This window comes from Artibeus jamaicensis, unplaced genomic scaffold, assembly GCF_021234435.1.
Source record: "Artibeus jamaicensis isolate MK-2021 breed Jamaican fruit bat unplaced genomic scaffold, CSHL_Jam_final contig_233, whole genome shotgun sequence".
Taxonomy (NCBI): domain Eukaryota; kingdom Metazoa; phylum Chordata; class Mammalia; order Chiroptera; family Phyllostomidae; genus Artibeus; species Artibeus jamaicensis.
The window spans coordinates 60315558-60338032 of NW_026521486.1; the positions used below are offsets into that span (position 1 = coordinate 60315558).

The 22475-nt window shown below is 40.9% G+C and overlaps 1 protein-coding gene across 5 annotated transcripts in view; it reads left to right on the forward strand.

The window, feature by feature from the left end:
* Positions 1-22475, forward strand: part of SRGAP1 (SLIT-ROBO Rho GTPase activating protein 1) — a 277168-nt gene that overhangs the window by 211830 nt on the left and 42863 nt on the right. For 2 of the 5 annotated variants that reach the window (XM_053662052.1, XM_037140309.2), the window contains exons 9-15: positions 3559-3756; positions 4277-4361; positions 10417-10444; positions 14710-14743; positions 17845-17905; positions 18061-18138; positions 20224-20358. In XM_053662052.1, the coding sequence (XP_053518027.1) occupies positions 3559-3756; positions 4277-4361; positions 10417-10444; positions 14710-14743; positions 17845-17905; positions 18061-18138; positions 20224-20358 (619 nt within the window). Of the gene's footprint in view, positions 1-3558; positions 3757-4276; positions 4362-10416; positions 10445-14094; positions 14198-14709; positions 14744-17844; positions 17906-18060; positions 18139-20223; positions 20359-22475 lie in introns of all 5 variants that reach the window. The other 3 variants (XM_037140307.2, XM_037140308.2, XM_053662053.1) reach the window with 2 other exon arrangements.

Here is a 22475-nt window from a genome sequence, read left to right on the forward strand (position 1 = left end):
CTTATTAACGTGGCTGATGTGTGTCAGAAGCTAGTGTTACTCTTTGTCAAGAACATCCCATGGGATAATACGTAGTCCCAGCCATCATGTCTGGTGTTTTCTGCCACATCTTTTATTTTGCCTGACAATTCCAAGCTTAACTGTAAGGTAACACTCTTGTTCTGAGGAAGAACTGAGAAAAGAAGAACAGTGGTGTCGACAATGACAAGAAATTACTTGGCAGCTTCTAGGTCCACAGTAGGGTCTACAATAGGTAGGCCCATTACCAAAGGCTTGGGTGGACGTGGATCCTGCCCAGTCCCTGGGCTAATGGTACTTCCTCTAAGACTTTAGTTAGTTAGTATGGTGCTGGGTTCGGAGTCCACATCAGGGTCCACAGTTGGTCCCACAGATAGCAGGTGTATTACTAGGTTCTTGGAACCTGCCAGGCCACTGGATGTGACCCTGGCATGCAGAACTGGCCTCAGACCACAGCTGGGCCTGTGTTGAAGGACTGGGCCAGGTTACAGGGATGCTTCGGGATCCAGCGTTGCACCAAGGTCGGTGGGCCTGCCACTAGGAGTACGAATGGGCTTGCCTTTTGTTGGGTCCCCATGCAGGCATGATTGCTCATGGATCATTGCTAAGAAGTATTAGAACCAAGTTACAGGGCTCATTATCCACAAATGGACCGAAGTTGGCAGGCCTGTGTCCAGGGCACAGACAGACATGTCTCCTGCCTGGTACCTCTTCAAGAGTAGTGCTTCTGGACTGCAGCTGAGCTTGTCTGGAGCCAAGCTACAGAGCCACTTCAAGATCTACACTCAGAGCAAGATTGGTAGGCCTTCTTCTGGAAACATGGCTGGGCATGTCTCCTGTCGGGCCCTTAGATGAGCAGGACCACTCCTGGACTGAGGCTAGGAGGGGCGAGTGCAGAGTTACAGTACAACTTCAAGATCTGCTCTTGGACCAGAAGTGCGCCTTCTGGCAAGTCCCTAAGCCGAGGAGAACTACTCCCAAACCAGGACTAAGAAGGACTGGAACTCTGTCAAGGTCAGCAGTCCTCTTACCTAAGACCCAGGTGAATGGGATTCCTCTCGGATCCCTTGGTGGGTCGAGTCGGTGGCAGAACGAAGGCCAAACAGAACTGTAGCTGAGGCCACAGGGGGACAGGACTGTTTCTGGATCAGTAAAAGGATCACAGTTGGCAAGCCTGCCACCTGGGCACAGGCCTACTTCCTCAAATCAGTCCTCCCCAGAACCAGGTTTCACAAGTTCCTGCCTGGATCCCAGAGCTCCCACAAATGCACTTTTGTCCATGAATGGCTGCCATGCTTTTGTTGCTGTGGTAAGAGGTGAGCGGGGCACATCCTGTTTTGCCATCTTGCTGATCTCACCTCTAGGGTGGTGAGTCTTTTCATTTAGCCAATAAATATATAATCATGACTTTAATAACTTGCAATATGGTTTTGTTTAAATGATCTTTATATGTCTACTTTCTATAACGATAGACTGAGTCACTCAGCTGATTTCTTCACATTTCACTACCCAGGACAAGATGCATGGCCAAGCCTGAAGCCCATGACACAGGGAGCCATATGTTTGTAAAGAGAAGAGCATCAGATATTTAGATCAGAAATAAAATCCGATGATTCTTAACTATTAATAGCCCTAATGGTTTGGAAAAACAAACAGACATTCTTTCTGGAGGACGATAAGCTCACTCTGGACTTCAAATAATTCTACAAAGCAGAAATGAATAGGCACATGAAGAGACAAGAGCACATGATAGCAGAAGAAACACGAGACAACAGAGACATGCCGCATTTTGTCATGTATAGTGCACACTTTGTTGCCCAAATTTTTTAGGGAAAAACAAGGATATGCATTATACATGGGTGTAATGATTACTTAGCATGGGTACAGTAATAGGTATGATCTTCCCATGTATAATGCACACAGAAACGTGGGTGCACATTGTACATGGGAGCAGGTTAAAATGGCAAAGTACAGTTAACTATAGAAACTCCAAATATTGGGATTTTTAGAAACAAACTATAAAGAGCTACTTCCTGTGAAATAACACATTCAAAAGTGAAACATGTAGAAGTTCTAAAACTGAGAAATACAATAACCCGAATTAATAAATCAATGGATGGTTTTAACAGCTGAAGAATGAATTATCAAAATGGAAGACGTACCAGAAGAAAATAGTAAAAATGCAGCATGAAAAATAAAAGGTAGAAATACGAAGAGACGTATAAGCAGTATAGAAAATACAGTAATATTTAGCATATTGAGTAAATACTCAGAGTGAAAAATGATAAAAAAGAAAGCAGAGACAATGTTTGCAAAGATAAAGGCTGAAAGTTTATCAAAGATTATGAAAAAAATCACACAATTCAAGAAGCCCCGCCCCAAGTTACAGGTAAAAAATTTTTTTAAATTATTACATAGAAACCTCATGGTGAAACTAGAAACCTCTAAGAGCAGATGGAGAAAGAAAACAAAGTTCATTCAAAATAGTGATAGACTGGTAGCAAACTTCTCATTTATCAAGAAAGTACAGTGACACATTTAATGTATTAAAAGCAAATAGCTGCCAGCCAGGAAAAATATCTTTCATAAATTAGGGTGAAATAAAAGCTAATGTCACATAACTAAAAACAGTTCAACACTGCAGACTCATGCTAAATGAGTTTCTAAAGGAAGGGTGCTCTTAAAATTATAAGGAGTAGGGTCAAAAATATAAAATATATGGATAAAGTTAAATGAGTGCTGACTATATGTAACATTTATATATGTATAAAACATTAAATATATTGTCTTATATTTAAATATAAATATTTACATATAATAGTACATTACAAAAATAGCATATAAGTTAATGGAGATAGGTGTTCTAAACTCTGTACATTGTCTGGGAAAAAGGATAATGTTATCAATTTACATTAGACTTTGATAAGAAAAGTGGAGTATAGCCTAATTGTGGAAAATAAATGTGGCAGGTAAGTTAAAAAGCTCCTAGAAGACAATGTAGAACACTATCTTTATTGCCATGAGATAGGAAAAATATTTCTTAACACAAAAAGCACTAGTAAAAGAAAAGATTGGTAATTTGATTACAGTAAAATAAGAGGCTGCCCTGAGCCATGTGGCTTAGTTGGTTGGGCATTGTACCACAAAGCTAAAGGTCACCAGTTCGATTCCCAGTCGGGGCACATGCCTGGGTTGGGAGTTTGGTTCCCCGGTCAGGGTATGTAGGAGAGGCAACCAGTCCATGTTTCTCTCTCACATCAATGTTTCTCTCTCTCTCTTTCCTTCTCTCCAAAAATACGTAAATCTTTTTATAAAAAATGTAATTGAGAGAGCACCCAGTGATACATGAGATTTATAAGGACTCAAGTATAAAGTGATGTCCTCCTTAGGACAGTTTTGAAGAAGGCCCTTCTTTTATATTAGTCACATGGTATATTGTTTACCTGTCTCTCATCTCCACCTGAGAGAATGGGTTCTCACTGCATGTTTGTAGGATTCACAAAATACGTACCAGAGTGAGAGATATGTTCCTGTTCCCAGGTCAAGAAAACGACTGAAGCCACCTTGCAGACGATACAAGACATGGTCACCATTGAAGACTATGATGTTTCTGAATGTTTCCAGCACAGTCGCTCCACAGAATCCGTGAAGTCCACTGTCTCAGAGACCTACCTGAGTAAGCCCAGCATCGCCAAGAGAAGAGCGAACCAGCAGGAGACTGAGCAGTTCTATTTTATGGTGCGTCTGTTGCCTCCCCAGCCACCCTTACGACTCGGACCTGGGGTCCCCAAATGCTGCTTCTGGAGTCCCATTGCAATCACCTGGGGTTCTCTGTTGAAGTATGGACTCCTGTCTTCCCTCGGAGTTTCCGATTTAGTCAGCCTGGGGATAGGGTTTAAGAGTTAGTACTTTCTAAAAACTCCTCTGGTAATTCTGATATGCAGACACATTTACACAGGACTGCGCTAAAATAGAACTGTCAAACTTTGATGGACATGCATGTCACCAGGAGAGCTTGTTAAAATGTAGGTTCTGATTTCAGTAGGGCTGGGGAGGAAGGACCTCAGAGTCTGCCCCTCCATAGGCTCCCCGCTGGTGGCTGCTGCTACCGACCTGCATCGGACCACACTTCGAGTGGCAAGGTTCTAGGATCTACAAGTTAGAGTGTCTGGAGTTTAGAGTGTCTTCCCACTTTCCCATGGGAAGTCCCATGACATTGAATTTTTTTTTAATTAAAAATGAATCTTTCCTTTGGCAGAAACTCAGAGAATATTTGGAAGGTAGTAATCTCATCACAAAACTTCAAGCCAAACATGACTTGTTGCAGAAGACCCTTGGAGAAGGTCAGTTATTTGAAACTGATGCAAAAACTTGGATTATATATTGTATCATGTATATATATTCCATGAAGTGTGCGGATTGTGCATTTAAGCTTTAAGACTCAGAGAACACTGTTTAGACTTGGCTTATCGGTTTCTGTAATAACTAAGTTCTCCCTGGAACTACTTTTCTTCATGAGCTTGATGAAATCTGGGGAGGGCTAAGTAGCCAACACAGAGCTCCTGAAGAAGGCTCCTCGGAGGGGAGGGCTCCGCTAACAGGAGAGAAATCAGAAGGAGCCGCTCTTGGCCCCACCTGCTGAGCGCCGCCCCCCCCACTTCTTCCTTTCCTTCCTGGACTTTTCCACCCTTCCAGCCCCACCCCTTTTGGTTTAGGGGCCAATATTTTTGTCCCATCTGATGCCTTTTTAGACTCCAGAAAACAGTTCAACCAGTTTGGGAGACATCTTTTCTTTCCATTGGCATTGGTTTTAATTAAGAAATCATCTAACTACATGTATGGTTATATCTGATGAGTAAAAACAACAACCGTAGTTACCATTTATATAAGCCAGGCTTTCTCTGTGTTAGGCGTTGTTCTGAGCTGTGTGTTTAACAGGATACAGTAAATGTCCTCGTTTTTACAAATGAGAAAACTGAAGGGGGAAAAGGATTATACGCAAAGGGGACTATGTAAATGTTACTGTTTCTCCTTCCATCTTTAAGAAATTTAAAGGAAAAAATAAACATTAGCAAAGCCCCATCTTGCGTACCTCTTAGTCTGTAACTTTAATTATCTTTTATTCACACTAGATCCTGCTAGAAGTCATAAAAAGTTTAAGAGAATATGAATGGGAGTGGGAAATAGGGAGACTGAGTTGTGTGAGCAGCTCAGGCCAAAACCAGTTTGCTTCTCTTTGACATACACTCTTGCCTCCTACCATTCTAGAACCTTCCTTCCCCATAAAAAAATTTTTCTATCTTATTTCCTTGTTTTCTCTGAAGGACCCATTACCCTCAGGGTATGCATTTGTGGAGAAAGGTCATCATGACCTAAGAGTCCACGTATTTCAGTTACGATGCCAGATTCTAAGACAAAAGGCCAATTTTGTTTACAACAAAATTAACATTTACACTACTAAAAAGTGTCTTAAAAAATAACCAAACACAATGTATGAACTTTCATAAGATTCTGAATCAGAAGACAAAAGTTTTAAAAGGTATTGTAAAGAGAATTGGGAAAATTTAAATGTAGACTATTAAATGATATTACTGAATTAATGTTAATTTTTCTAGATATGGTGGTATGTTTGTGAAGGAGAAGGCCCTTAAGAAATGCTTGTTCAGTGTCACGTTTGCAACTTACTTTCCAAATGGTTCAGGAGAAAAGATACCGAGAAGGAGAGAGAAATGAGGCCAGTGTGACAAAAAGTTACCAACCGGGAAATCTAAGTGGAGAGGACACGAATGTTCTCTGTTCCAGTCTTTCAGCTCTTCTGTAACAGGCGTTTCACCAACAAAAAGAGACCTTTTTATTCTTTGACTTGTTGTTCTCCCTCAGCATTTGGGTCCCATTTTCTCATTTTCCCTTCATAGTATCAGGTTCTTTTTTTTTACTTTTCTCCACTTTTTACAAATGCCTGGTATTTCGCTGATGCCCCCAAGGCCAGTTACCAGTCAGTCCTGAAGCATAAATTATCACAGGTGTAGACCAGTGCCTGTAGGCACACAGCCGCCCCTGTGGAACCGGATACCACTTTAGAAATTGTGAGTTGGAGGGAATTAAGCAGCGGGTGAATTCATTCCTGGCACTGCATGTAAGATATATGTGTTAATACACTTGGGATCTCATTCTGAAACTTTTATGGAACTCACTCTGCATAGATTCCCTTGCGTTTTTAGGAGAGAACTCTCTGAGGGTTAATATTATTTGCATGCCATTTTTAGATGGGGCTATATTTTAGCCAATTTAGGGCTACATTTTTAGCCAGTTTGTTGAATCTGTGCTCCAGATTCTGTCTTTAGCTGCTGAATTGTGTAAAGCTATGTTGTACCTTGTGAACTCTGAGGCAGGATTTCTTTGGAATTTCCTTCAGTGATTTCCAGTGTTCTAGGTGGCATAAGCTGTATTCAGGTGTACCAGGCCTTCCTGAGACTAGGTTTATTCTGCACGGGAAACTGGCTGGTTTTCATGCAGTGGCAGCAGGCACACTGGCCTCTGCCAGTGTGCAGGCCATTCTAGTCCCCGGGCCTGGCCTGGCCTGTGTGGAGGCTTGGTGACACACCATGTGCTGGTCACTGCCTGCGGCTGACACTGGCAGCTTTGCCCAGGGAAAAACTAAGCATAAAGAACACACCGTACCTTTTAGCTCCACCGCTGTGAGCATCTGGCTCTCCATGCATTAATAGGCTCACACCAAAGGACACTAGGAAAGTTCATGGCACCCGTCCCACAGTGAGATAATTCAATGACAAGCCCTTATGAAAGAATCCAAGTCTAGGTTTGGCTAAGTTAAGTAGTAGCACAGGATCAAATGGTGTGTTTGGGGAGAGCCCTGACTTCCTATATAGAAATCATGTCTCTAAATTATACTAGACTCACTACTCCAAAAACCCCCTTCATAGTAAAACAAATAGAGCTTAACCCGGCGATTGCGCAGTTGATCACACACAGCTGAAACTGTATCTGCAGACGTGTGCTTGGCCTGTCTTACTGCTTGCTGTTGGCGGGCTGCCCATGGCCGAGTCCTTTGATTTACAACATTTCTGAGCAACGAGATTGGCTTATTAAAGTAGCACCGTCAAAATTCAGAATTCCAAATCTTTGAAAACGATTGAGATAGAAAGAAACATCGTGAGTTGTTAAGACCAAAGTCGTCGTCGTCATCTTTCTCCTTCAGCAACCCCGTCACATCCTTTCGTGACGACATTTGATTTTAAATTGGGGGAGTTACATTCAGCACAGTAAGTGAACACTGAGATCTTTTTCCTTTGTAGTGATGAGCTTAATGTCTACATTGGTTTCTTTGTGTGCAACATTTGGAATTAAGGGGAGGTAAACATCAGTGCAGTTTCTGCGAAATACAGGTCACCTGACACTGGAAGCGGAGTTATGTGTTACGTTATTTCTAGCACTAGGCACGAGATTCCTGACAAAGGCGTTAAATAGGTTCTCCTCACACAATTCACTGTCTGCCTTTGAGTAGGAGTACAAATATGCTTTCAAAAGAGAAGATACTTGTAAAAAAATTGGGTGTTTTTGTTTTTTAGAAGTACCTGCGGTTGTTGAGATTAAGGAAGAAAAAAGACTGGGAAGTAATGCTGGGAGTCATCATCAGTCATTCATTGAGGACCTTTGCTCAGTCTGAGTTTTACACATTTTAAATATTTTATTTAATTAGGGTTTTTTTCCCTCAGACTACTACCAAACTATATTTTAATTTACCCATTTATACTATGGAGAAAAAATACATTTGGGCATGAAAAAATAATGTACTTCCTAATTCTCAAGTGAAATTGTAATGAGTAGTCAAATTAGGTGTTTGTGTCAAGAACAAGATAATCCTGAGGCTTTTTTCCCCCTCCAAACAACATGCATTGGAAGGATAGGGGTAATGAGTTGTCTGTTGCTTTTAATAATTAAGTAACCTTCCAAAGAAAATGATTGAAATCTAATCTTCAGACCACTGGAAGCTTTCACATTTCTCTGGGAAGCAGATTTTTCTAAGCTTGTGTGTTATTGATCTATTAATGATGATACTGATTAAGAAATAAAACATTCATCAGTTGAGACACACTCAGTACTATTAGCTGAAAGAAACGGATGTGGTGGCGCTTGTACTATGAATGATAGTTCTTTTGCAAAGCTTGCTCTTGGTTCATTAATCAAAATGCATCTTTTATGGGTTCTTAATCTTTTATCTCATACTATTAACCATGGATGGATGGAGCAAAATGAATTGGAGCCATTTTATATATGATCTTTTTCTAACTCTAGAGAATATTTGGTTGGGATATTTGAACAAAAATTGCTAAATTTCAAAGTTATAAAGCATTTAATTTTAAGCAATTATTGGCATTTTTATTACTGAATTACTTGAAAGTGATTAAGTTGTGTTATTTCATTTAATTTTATACGTATTTATTAAATCTGTTTAATAATTGGTTAAATTTATTAAATCTTCAGTATTAAAACTTCATAGAGCCAAATATGGAGCACAGGTGTCAGCCATGACCCCTGCGTTTCTTCTAAGATCTTTCAAAGTGTTGGGTGGGGGGAGAAACACTTACATTTTCCTATTATATGACTTGGGAGCTTGGGTCTAGAATTCAAACAAACCTGGGCCGTAGTTCAGACCCGCCACATTCTAACAGCATGACCATAGGCAAGATGCCCAGCCTCTCATGTAAAATAAGAACAATACTAGTGCCTACTTAGTAACATTGTTTTGAAAATTGTGAGTTAATACATAGAAAGTGTTTACAACCGCATCTAAAGAAATGATAGCTATCATTACTGTTGTTACTAATATATTTTATAGCAAACCATTATGCTATAATAAAGTAGGCACCGTGACGATACAGTACAGCACCGGCCAGATAGTTTCTCTGCCCTCAGCCCGTCCCTCATTCTAGTGACTCACCCTGGGTAATCTAAGCTGGGCCCCATGGCCTCAGCACAACATGGACAGTAGAGACTCTCAAACCTTAATCCCAGACCCACCTTCTCTCTGCCCATTCACTCTGTGGAGCCAGGTTCCTGCTGAAGGAGATCTCTTAGGTACCGCATGCTACACTCAGCTCCGACTATGCTGTCTCTACTTTCTGGTAGACCTTCCCTCCTACTTACAAATAGCTATAGATTATTCTGGAGTTAGGTATCCATCTTCTCTTTCTCTTCTCCCCCAAAATAGCAGAAGGCCAGCAAAAAAGAGGGGACTTACAGGTAAATGATAGGTACGTCCGGGTAGCAGGGGGAAAATCTGATTCTTCTCCTATCCCTTCACCCCCACTCCAAGTCATGGCTAACATCGGATTGTGCCAAGGCTTAACAGTGTCCTGGATCTGTGTTGTAAAAGGTATTTTCTGATATTTAACATCACCCCCTGTTTAGTAAATAGACGTGAATGAAAAACTTTGTCACTTGTTGAAAAGGAGATAATAGAGTAAAAGACTCTTGCAGCCTGAGAGGGTTCATTCCGAATAAGCCACTTTTCTCTGCTGTTGTCACATTGGCCTTGCCCTGCAAGTCTGAGTCACTGCCTTATGATACAGTGGGCCGGCACACCTGTTTGGGCCACAACATGACCGCTCACTGCCAGCTGTACCTGCAGACTGTTTGAGAACCATTTCATCGTTTTGCAAACAAGCCAGTTGAATGCTTCACTTTCCCATACCCCTTCCCACGGCTCCACCCTAAATGTAAGAGCAGACAACAACCATAGATACATTTACACTTGAAATTGGCACAGCTTGTATAAACTCCACAAAAACACGGAACTGTTATTTAAAACAAGTCAAGAAGTCTGAATATATAAGAGGAACCTCATGTTTTAAATAAGAGAACTTCTACTTTACAATTGGTAGAATGTAGCATAAATTTAATGTCCTTTTACTTTAATACCTGCAAATGTCATTTCTGGTTATAAAATGCAGCTTCTCTTCTGATTTCATATTATAGAAAGAACAGCAATTTAATCTAAAGGAAATTAAGTTCTCCCAATCCTGTATGAACCCTTACTTCTTCCCTGTGAGGTATCAGTCAAGACAGAAAGAATAACTAACATTCTGGGATGTGTTTTATTTGTATTTCATCCTCGAACTTACAGTTAGATCAAGCAGCTACTTCTTGTTTAAATAAATAACTAAATAAATCTCTCTTCCTCAAATTGCCAAGTAAAACGTGTTTCTACAATCTATAGAATTTATTAGATGTTACATATAGATTCTATGAAATATTTACTTTGAATTATTTGCCTATAGTTTTATGCTACCCTCATCTTAAAAGAATAGACAGATGATATAAAATATTGCCAAATGCATTCTGCTAATTTCATTCTATTTTAATTTTTTTCTGCAGGTCATAGAGCAGAGTATATGACTACAAGGTAGGACAAGATTTTATTATAACTCATATTGTGTCTCACTCACTTTTTTCTTTAATAAGAAGCAGCCTTTGAGCATACTTTGTTAACAAGCATGGAAGATAGTTTTGGCTTGACAAACACAGTAACATGAATGTTTGAGCTTCTCTCAAAATAGAATCAGCTCTGGCTGGCAGATCTGAGGATTTCCCGAAGAAATTGTAAAGTTCTTTAATGAGGAGACTCAGAAAAAAAGGACCTAAATTGAATGGGTTTAGTTTGTCTAATTCAGAACACTTTTAAGTTTCCAGAAAATGTCCAACAAGACTTTTGATAATTTTATTAACAAGCAATAGTATGGGCACATCCACTGTGTTATTAGCAAATGCAAAGCATTAGTTACGTCCTGCGCTGCTTTCCCTCCTATCATGTGAAAGTTAGAGCTGTGTCGAGTATTCTTTGGATCCCAGCTCTCCAACCCTTTTCGGTTTACTTTAAAGGTCTAACTTTTAATGACGACAACCATATTACATTTCATTTCTTATTTTTTTAACTTCATGGAAGGATTGTAAAACTAATGCTGAGAGAGAAAAGCCCTTTTGGAAGCTGATTCTGATGTGGGTTGAGGAAAGTTTATAGCGACTTATATTTTCCTGTGTCCACATGTGTGCAACAGTCAGAAATTATTCTAATTGACATAGTAAGAATTTACACTTTTAAAGTTGAGTTCTCTTTGAGGTAAGAGGTATTTGGAACACTGGGGTGCCTGTTGCAGTAATTGGCAAGTTGATTTTCAAGGATCTATAATGTTCCTGCTGGGCAGTTCATTCAAAAGGAAGCTTCTCTTACTTTTTGGTGAACCAAATAGGGACACACAGCTACTGACTTGTCAGAACTTTACAAAAATACTGCGGTTTTTCTTCCCTGTACCAGGGACAAAAAGGAGTATCACCGCTGCACAGTAATATGCAGCTTATGGGGATTTTCTTACATTTATTATCTCTTTGCACAATCAACTGTTTTACCTGTTGTTAACTTACAATTAATGTAAGGCACTTTGAAATAATTTTTCCAAAAAGGGAGGAATGCAAATACATTAATTTTCAATGAGAGCAGTACCTGCTGAGCAGGCTAGATACTTGCATCCCTCTGACTGGAGCTTTCTCTTCTGCACATGGACAGCCTCCGCGGCAGCCAGAGTAACAGGAAGCTACGCAGTAGGCGCACACCCAGAGGAAGTCATACCCTGTGTGATGGCCCCATCTCTGTGCACCTGGTGTGCATTGTGCACAGTGGAGCCAGAACCACCCTCAGCACAGCAGTCTGCCTGATAAGCCACCTCTGCCCTGGGAAATGACTTCGCTAAGCCCTTAGGCAGTTCATTTTAATTTCAAGTCATTCTCACATTAGTATCTTCACATTTGCCTCATAATTTAGAGCCATTGGGAGAAGGAATTTTCAGGCTTTTGGTAGAAAACTAAGAAGCCATCCCTGTATTAGCCCTAGCCAGGGGCATCTCTAAATCATGTGGGAACAATTATCCAGTGTCACTGGGGGCTTTGCTCCAGCTACAGTTTTGCTTATCCCATGAATCAGTGACCAAGCAAAATGAGCCTGTGTTCTTAGCATCTTAGCTTTGTCAGCTGCTCCAGATATCATCAGATGTAAAGCTCTGTTGGACCTGGTAATAACCATGCTTTCTAGTTTCTGAACTAATGCTTTGGTATCTTGGAGTCTTGCTGACTCCGACGGGACTGCCCCTCTGGGGTCAGCGAGTTCCTAGAGATAGCAACAGACCCACTTGCACGAGTGCCTTCTTGTTTACAAACCAACCACTCCAGAGCCTGTCCCCTCCACCACCTCCTTCATCAAGCTTTCACACTCAGGGCCACTATTCTTCCCAAATCACCCAAAGGCCAGGTCCCAGACCACTAGGGACAGTTCCCATGCCCCAGAGCCCACCAAAAGTATTCCAACTAGCCAATCCTAAACCCGTTTACCTGGCCTTGTCTATTCCTTCCAGCGGGATCCGCAGCGAAGGCTCTTGCCCAATTTTCCCCGGCTCCCTCTCTCCCCCACCAGCCCTGCCACTTGCCCAGGTGGCTGCCCATGTAGGCATGCCCCTCCCTTTGAGAACTGAAGTAAGCAACTGTCTTTTCAGTGACAGTTGTCTTCTGATCTGTTGCCCTCACCAGCCATGGATAAAAATTAAGCCTATTTTTAAAAACACTTCTAAAATAATGAAAAGAGTGAGTAAAATCAAGCTCATACAGTTAGTTAGAGTCCTTGGTGGGCAGTGTTTTCTTAACTCTACAAGACCCTTTCTTCTGAAGATCGCACAGGATTCAGTGTATAAAAGATTTCAGAAATGTCAGCAGCAGATTATGACATGCTACCTGGTGGAAGTTTCTTCCATGTTTGCTTCTGGACATTTGCAAAGGCTCCTTCTACCTTTCAAGTACAGTGGGGCTTCAGGTGCTATATACTACATTCCCGCATTAGTCATATAAGCCCACCTGCTGGAGAGTCTTAGAGTCTGGCTGTGGAAGGCTGAGTCAGCACATTTAGTTCCTCCACTGCTCTTGATTGCAGTGGTAACGTCTTATGAAGCTGGGCAGGCTTCCACATAAACTCCTGGGATTTTGTTTCCAAACTGGCCTTTCTGAACTTCAGTGAACTTTAAAAAGGCAATTCTTCCTAGAGAGTTTGCAGCTTAAAGAAGGGCTTTCCCTAATTTCCAAGTGTGATATACATCCTCACATACATAAGCCTTCCATTAAGAAGTTTATGTCGGAATGTCCAGAGAGAGAGGTCTTGGGACTCTTCCTCGGTGTATTCCATTCAACACAGTTGTAGAAGTTGAATCAGGTAATCCTGAGCCTCTTTGCTCTAAAGGGAGAGGACAGAAAGTTTCACTTGCCCAATTACAGAGCAAGATGCTACAAGGTTTATAAGTACATGGCACACCTGATGTGCATGCTCCAAAGGGTTGGCCATCAAAGCAAACAGACTGGAGATGAAGAGAGCTCAGAACAGAATGAACTAGTACATTCGAATACTCTACAAATATTTAGGTGATGAGATAGTTTGTTTTAAATAAATAATGATTCATGTGAGTCTGTACATCCCTGCCCAAGAAATAGCTTTGAAACCCAACTCTGTCTTTTCACCTGTGATCTGTTAATAGTTACTTTTATATCAGATCAAATCCTATTGATACCTGGGGTATACTGAATAGATGTGCTGTTATTTGCATTGGAGAATTATGTTGTAACTAAAAATACGATAGTTAATTTCTCATATTAGGATCTATCAGAGTCCTAGTTTTCATGACCCGTCCTGCCTTCTGTGTGGCTCGTAAGCCAAATAACACAAATCTTGGTTTGTAATATTTGGCCAAATAATTCTTCATTCTCTTTGGTGATGCTTTTCATTTTTACACAAACTAGTATATAAATGTCAGCTACAACATACATGAAAAAAGTGGTCTGAATGAATAGCTTGTATGATTTTGTAAAAGTAAATCCATAGGGAAGGGGAACGACTATTTTCCCCGTGGGTAGGGGTGGGGAAGGAACACAGAATTCGTGTTTTATAATTTTGACGTGACCTATGGGTGTTTCGATTATTGTTTGATTTCTGCCATGCTCAGTAATTATATTCCCTTCCCTTAGGCCTCCAAATGTTCCCCCTAAGCCCCAGAAACACAGGAAGTCCAGACCCCGCTCACAGTATAATGCTAAGTTGTTTAATGGGGATTTGGAAACATTCGTCAAGGTACTGGCTCCAGCCATCTGGGTGGCTGATCTCCATGCTTCTTACTATAATGGTCTCAGCCTCTCATAAAAGGAGGCAGGTCATTATGTCCAAGTCTGTCCTGGGGCTCTTCGCTTTCCCAGAAAATCAATATAATATTTCCTGAAGTCAGAGAGAAAAGAATATTTGGTTTGAGTGCCTTCAGTAGAGGAAATAAATGTGGATTTCTCTTATGCTGGCAAAAGAGAAAGCCCTCTTTATTTAAAAAGAAAAAAAAGCCATAATTTGTACAAAAAGGAAAAAAGCTACCTGATAAGATGTTTTGGTTTTACTTGTGCAAGTGAAATGGCACAGAATATATTATTGAAGTTTATTGTTACGGTAGCTCTGAAGCTCAATGTGAGTTTTTATTTCCCTTGACTTGAGGAAGTCATTATATTGGATAAATCGTAAGACCCTGTGGCCTGTATCTGGTATCTCTGCTGTGTTTACTCTGTCTTCTTTTTCGCCCTGTATTTCTGTAATGCTTCTAGCCGAGGACGAAGGAACTCGCACGCGAGACATCAGGTATAGTGCTGCCGGCAGCGAGGGCACGGCTGCTTTCGCTCTTGGTGCCATTTTCCAATCGGAGTCGCGCTTGGCTTCAATTGGGTTTTTTTAAGGTCTTTAAAAGAAAAATGTTTGCAGTGAGAAATCAGACAGGCTTATGAATAGGTTTTACTTAGAAAGAAATTGTAGAAATCAAACACTAATTTAAGATTGGTCTTCTCTAGTAAAACTGAACAAACTCATAGTTTTTATATTCTGAATTTGGCAAATGGACCAAATTTGAACCACAGGTTTTTATTAAGGAAAGCCAGTGTTAAACACCAAATGCACATTTAAATCTGGATTGTGTACCCTCATGTAAAATATATGTGTGTGTGTGTGTATATATATATATATATATATAAAGAACTGAGTCTTTCATAGCTAACATTTTATGACCTGGGCTGCAGTGTTTCTGAAGACTAAATGTACATAGGAAACTACATCATCGATAATCTCCCTCAATAATATGGTACAGATATCTCACTTTCTCAGCAGTATATTAGAGATAGCTTACTTTCTTTGAAGACATCTTTTATTGAGTAGGTAAATTAAAGGTTGTAAAATGTGTGCACACACATGTGGCATGTGTTTGGACACACGGATACATATGTGCACAGAGAGACTGAATACCTCTTGGGGCCTTAAAAATGGGCCCTCACCCTAGAATTAAGTGAAACGCCAGTGGACAACCCAAATAACTAAATAGCAATCACAAATCGACTGCCACAAGCCTTAAACTCAGAAGAGCCTCCTTACTGGCTCTAATTTAATATAAAATTATTATCAAATTTGATTATCTAGTTTCCCAGAGCAGGGCTTACAAGCAGGGGCAAATTTGCTGGAGGGAAGCGAACAATGACACAAAAGCACCAAGGTGAGCAGCAGAGCAGGCCTGGCAGGAAGAGAGGGTGTAGAAAGGCCCAGAAAAGCAGATGGAGGATTCTGTTCTATCCAATAACATAGTGTGAGAATGACTGCTAAAGGTGATAGAGAAGCATGTATTGTATTTTTAAAAGATTTTTCATTAAGAACAGTTTCAGTGAATGTAGGCACTAAAGCAGGGGTAAACCAGTCATCATGGGAAACTCCCTGCTGTGAACGCGTCCTTCTCCCAGATGGCACATCACAGAATCCTTGCTGACAGCAGCAACGGAGTGGACACAGAGACCTCTGCCCTTCTAGAAAGTGCGCCGTCTGTTGAGGTCCCCACAGTGTCACGGTGAGAGAGCAAGAGCAAAACCACTTTTCCTCTCTTTCCCACGGCGCAACTGAGACACAAAGGGCCTCCTCTGAATGGTAGGTGAGCACCACTCATTGTCCCACTTCTTGTAAAGTATTCTACCAAAGCCTCTGGCACCACAAAATTAAATGAAAACACACGCACTTTCTTTTTTCATCCAGAATTCATTATATCTGAATGAAATATTGATAACAGATAAAAGATTAGCAATTGAGGAAATACAAAGACAAAAATATTTGAATATACAAACCTAAGACATCTTTCTTCAGAACTATTTTAGTGCAAACATTTTCCTTTTAATAACCTTTGTTCTTTGTTTTTCTTTTGTTTTAACACTAAATTTACCAGAGATGCAAACTAATATTCACCTTTTATTACTTTATATTTAAATATTTGTTGCTCTTTTACAATGTTACATGCACTGTTCATATAAATGTTACTTCCCCTAAAACATACTTGTATCTTAAAGAAAAATCCCCTCACATATTCAGTACGTTTTGATAAAATTACATTGTCATTCTTTTGTCCACTAGTCCACACTAAAAAGAGTTTTCATTCTTAAGGACCTTCTTTAAGAAATTAATAAAGTTTACATTTCTAAAACAAATTAACTATTACAGAAACCTAATATAGGCTCTAGAAGAAATCGAACCATTAACTGGTTTATACGCTGATTAGATTGTCTTAAAACCTAAAATAAAACTCTTCCTCCAGTCGTGTATTACCCATTCTAGGAATAATAAAGAGTTAAAATTGCTGGACCATGTTATTCCCAATCTTTCCTATGTGACTTAATTGGAAAGGTTAGTGGATTCTGAATTGTTGTAATATGTTAAGACAGCCAAATTCTTCTAGTATTTCAGAGTAAAATTCCTCATGAATTAGTACCTAACGTCAGCTAATCAGTTCAAACCTCCATGTTTCCTTTAAAATCTAATTTCTGACAGAGCAGAGTCTGAAAGTATGTGAAAAATAACTCCCTAGCCAGCAACCTTCTTTAACTACACGGAGTGCATGGCGTCGATCCATACTTACCTGTGACCTTCGCAGCTCCTTTGTCTCATTTGTCATCCTATACACGTTTTAAAGCATTTCTAGTATTCACATTTGTTCAGTATAGTGCTCTGACTGGATTACAAGATGTGGGAGAAAATGGCAAAAAATGTTCCTTCCTAAGAAAACGAGATCTCCTGGGATGTGCATCCGTGCCATTTTTTAAATCCGTAAAACATGAAAAAAATAACAGTGAAAAATCTGTAAGGATATGTAAGTTCTGATGCAAATTAAATAAATACATTCCACATTCTAAGCCTCTGTAAAGCAGTTTCCACATCATGTACCCGGAAACACGTAAACCCCTCCAGGACATCACGGGCCGGGTCCTGAGGTGACTGTAAGGCTGTGTCCGGTGCTTCGGACAGCCAGTCAGTCCTAAGATGCTGTGGTCAGAATACACTGTTCTTTTTAGGTCCATTAGGTTAATTGTATAAGTAACCTTTTAAAAAATGAGTGATTCTTATATTCATTTTGGTAGGTGTGCCTAAATGTAAATAAAAGAGATGAATTAGCTTTGCTATCTCTAGGCACAGCCGAGTTAAGTTGAATCAGAATTGTTTTGAATGTATTTAATTTGGTTTGCTCCAGAACTGCCGTATACCTTTGGTTAAATATAAGTTTATCGTTGGCCCTTCTGGAACATTGGGAGGGGGTGTATTTGGAAACAATCCTCTGAAAGATGATCAGAGCCTGCGCTCCATGTAGTTCAACTGTGGGTTTCTTATTAGGTGGGATTTATGCCTCTCCCTTGCAGTTAACTGGCTCCTGTCTCTCTACCCAGGACTCAGGACAGATTATCCCCCTCATTGTGGAAAGCTGTATTCGGTTCATCAATCTCTATGGTAAGCCATAAACTACGACATTCATATTTCAATAAATAATCACTAGGAATATTTCAGTAAATGTGTCTTTCTGCCTAACATTTAATTCTTGAGAAACGGGGGACTTCAAGGATGTGATGGGGTCTCTCACCCCCTCTCCTTTGTGTGCTCCTTAGGTCTTCAGCATCAGGGGATTTTCAGAGTGTCTGGTTCCCAGGTGGAAGTCAGCGACATTAAAAACTCATTTGAGAGAGGTAATTGCATGTCTGCACCTTTAAGCAAATCATGGAAAACGTCATCATTTTCTGTAGAGTGAGGTGGCATACTCATCCTTTATATCTTCAAAACCTTTCTCCTTGCATTTATTTCATTTTGGATATTGAGGCAAGAATTTATTTAGAATAGTTGAGAAATGAAGCCAAAATCATGTGACTTCGTTATCAAGTCTAGGAGAGCGTATGAGATTTGTGTCCAGGGTTAGAAATGGCCACGATCATCCCCAGCGTGAGTGTCCAAGGCGGCACAGGAAGGGTCCTAGAAGAGTGGCAGGCACAGCTCCGGGCCTGGGTAGCAGGTGTCTGAGGCGACTCATCCCAGGTTCATGTCTCTTTCCCTTGTTAGGAATTCTTTCCTTCCCCTCAGTCCCATGCCCACACTCCCTCCCTGTGACTGGCTGGCTCCTTACTCCTACTCACAATTGGCCGTCACATAAGTCCTACTAAACTGTTAACTAGCATATTATGATAGCAAAACCATATGCTTTTGAGTCAGGGAGACATAGAATCCAATCAGACTGTTCTATTTACTAATTGTGTGATTTGGGTCTAGTTACTCATCTCTTTCTTTGACCTCAGTTTCCTCATCTGCAAAATTCCAGGATTGCTGTGAGGATTAGGTGTGATCCATGAAAATACCGAACTCTTTAAGGATGGCTCTTAGTTATTAATGCTCTCCAGTTATAATGATCTGGGCATATCTGCACCTCCCCCCCCCCACCGTCTGCGTGGAAGTCAGGTGGAGAGTGCAGCGGGGGAGGCCTCGTGGCGCGGAGACAGGGCCACTTTTTCCCTCTCCCGGTGCCATTTCCTTTGGCCCAGGCTCCGCAGAGAACCCTTGAAATTGTGAAACCTTGGCTGAGGAGTAAACTTGGAGCCGGATTGCTTCCCCGTTGCAAATCCCCAGACTGATACAATGTGTAGAGCTGAGCGGCCTCCCCTGTCAGCAGCTAAGTGTTCCAAGGCCCTGACATTGGCCACATTCAGGCCGAGCTGAAGCGCAGTGGAGCCTCAGGTCCCCGTGCCAGCCACCGCAGGCATTACTGCTTTTCCTTGGAAATTCCCCTGATATTCGTTATGTGTTTGTGATCTCTTTGGGGGAGGTTTTGTCACACTGGGCAAAAAGAAAACATTTTGGTAAATTTGTGTTTAATGATTTCCCACCCTAGGAGCAGAGAAAAGGGAACAAACATGTCCTTGAAAATAAACTGCCCCAAGAGGCAAAAAAAATTAAAATGCTATGTACAATGTTTGTGAACTTCAGAAGAGCAGTGTTGTGAATAAAAAAATGGAGTTGGATTTAAGGCCGCATAATATTAGGTTGAACTTAAGGATTTTATCTATTTCTCAGGGAGGTGGACACCAGGCCACTTACCTAATGTTTTAAAACTGCTTACCATAAAGGAATAATAAAATTTCATATTTGTGGTACATTTTTAAATTTCTGCTTTCTATACAAATTCCTTGGTACAGTTAAGGGCACATTTTCACATTGCCCTGTCTGCCTTCAGAATCTTGCACTGCTGAAGGCAGCTTTCAAAGGTGCTGTGAATACCACCTTCCACTTTGGGAAACATTTAATTTAGTTGTAGGTGTTCCCAATCAGGTGAAGCCTATAATATTTCTGATACATTCTGCTGATCCATACAGAGTAGCCAGACAGACCTATACATTCCATGTCTTTTTCCCAGTATGTTAAAAAACACAGAATGTCGTATTTGAATTCATGTCAAACTAAGATTACAGATTTTAGCTTCAAAAAAAAAGTTGGGTAAAATTTTAAATCCCACAATGTTTTATTTTAAGATTTTGGTAACTTGTAAGGGATTATTTGGTAGCATAAGACTTTAAAAAGCTCTATTTTAGTCAACTATTTTAAGTTAATCATGGGGTGGCATATCTAAACCAATTATTTTAATTTTAGTACCATATAATCTTTTATAAAGTATAATTAAAAGATACACATATATATAGAAATGTGTGTGCGCGTGTGTATATGTGTAAAAGCATATTTTTGCTCAGAGGCAGAAAATGAAACACTGTGCATATGACTTTTTTTTTTAGGTGAAAATCCTTTGGCTGATGACCAGAGTAACCATGATATTAACTCAGTTGCTGGTGTTTTGAAGCTCTATTTCCGTGGGCTGGAAAACCCCCTCTTTCCTAAGGAAAGATTTAATGATCTGATTTCTTGTATCAGTAAGTGGACTTTAATTTTTAGCCTTTTCTCACTCGAACCGTTTCACTAACCAGTTTCCTGGAAGAGGCAGTGGCCCGTGCCCACGCAGCCTCCCCACCGCCACCACCACCAAATTTCTGAGACCATTTGTTTTCTTTCTGGATTCAGCATGAGTCACCCTCCCAGCTGTGGCCTCGCCCTTAGCTGAGTGGGCTTTGCTCCTGAACTTGCTCAGGCTCCGTAGAGCCCAAGAGCCTCCCACTTAGTGTCTGAAATAAAGCAGTAAGGCAGGTACCAACCAGCTAAGGGAGAGGAGGAAGTTATAAGCATGAAAATATAACTTCTTCTTGGCTTTTGGTTCTGGTTTTCTCCAAAAATCTTCAGAGTGGGGTCATTTATCCATCTTGATGTTACTTCAAGAAATAAGGTGAACTGAGATAAATGACCGTTCTTGCGGTGCAGGCAGTGATTATCTGTCCGTGGGCATCGCAGCTCACAGGCAGAGCTGCACTGGGACTGTGGACAATGTATTAAGAAACCGATAGTCATCAGGGGAGCAAAGCACTGCTGTTTTCTTCAGTGGGGGCTTTAGACACTACAGGAGGGACGGCGAAAAGAATATCAGCAGTATTCTACCTACCTATCAGTTAGGTATTCACTGCGGTTTTGTTCCACACATCTAAAAATGCAGGGTTCCTTTAAGACCACTTTCCCAGGCGAGGGTCTAAAGCTGACTCACATCACTTAGTGAGGACTTTCCTTAGAATCAAGCTTTATTTTAATAAGGAAACCTCCTACTCCAGCTTTCCAACTTCACACCTAATCAACAGTGACTATTGACTTTGCCTCAGAAAATCTCTGCTCAGCCCTCCTTCCCCATTCTCACCACCATTTTCTCCCTGAAACTGTTGTTATGGGCTCTGACTTCTCGGTTTTGCCCTAGCGCCCCCCCCCCCCATCATTCCATGTTTCATGCTGCAGCTTTGGAAAGACCAGGTGGGTTCTATCACTGTTTAACACCTCTTTCAATGTTGCCCTCCTAAAAACAACCTCCTTGGGACAGGCAGCTCCTAGAATAGAATTCTTTCTCTATCTGATCTCTTTCTACTTCTGTGCATTTATCTCCTGCCACCCCTGCCCAGTTTACATTGTGTTTCAGCAATGGCAGACTGCAAGCATGCTGGGCCATTTCCCACCTCCGCGCCTTCGCCCACACTTTCACCTGTCGCCATTGACATCTGCCGGGGCGTCTGCCGCAGATGAAACAGCACAGGCAAAGGCATAGAAGTGGGAAACGATGTGCTCCCAGCTTGCTATTGTTGAAATACAAAGTCAACCGGGAAGGGTCGGCAGGAGATGACTGCACAGATGTGAAAAGAGATCAAATAGATCCCTCTTCTGTCTGATCTAGAGTAAGAATTCTGTTCTGTAAACTGCTCCCCCCAGAATACCATCCTCCCCAAAGCAGAATTAGTCCTTGTCCACTCTATTAATGTTCCACTGTGTACCTAGGTCTATAATTTTTCTTATCCCCCTACATCAGTTTTTTTTTTTAACCCCATTGTTGCCCCTCTGCTAGAGTTCGTTCAGAGGAAAGGTTAAGAATATAGGCTCTGGACTCAAACAGCCCAGGAAGAAATCCTAGGTCCAAGCTGCTCACCAGCTGTGTGACTTTAGGCAAGTTTCTTAATCTCCCATCACCTCAGTTTCATGAGCTATAAAACAGGGAGAATATTAGCTCATGTGTATCAATAGGGTTGTGAGAATTAAATGAGTTAATGTATAGAAAGTGCCAAGAAAAGTGCCCGGCAGTTTGTTCAGTGAAACGCCTGTAATTAAGCTCCATCCATAGGCCCATGGGGTTTTGATGAATTACTCAGTCTTGTAGTTTCAACACTTGGCATAGTTAAATTCCAGGCACATAGTAAGTGCATAATTCACGGTTATTAAATGTAAATGTAATGAAGAGTCAAAATTTCACCAAAATTCTTTTGTTGGCACCCATACCTAAAGTCCTGGCTCTTGCTGGGTATGAATTCCCTGGTCATAATTACCTTCACGCCCACCCCATACAGTCTGATGTCTTGTTTGGATTTCAGAAGTGTGTCTGTGTCCATTCCAAGGCCCTTGCCTAATC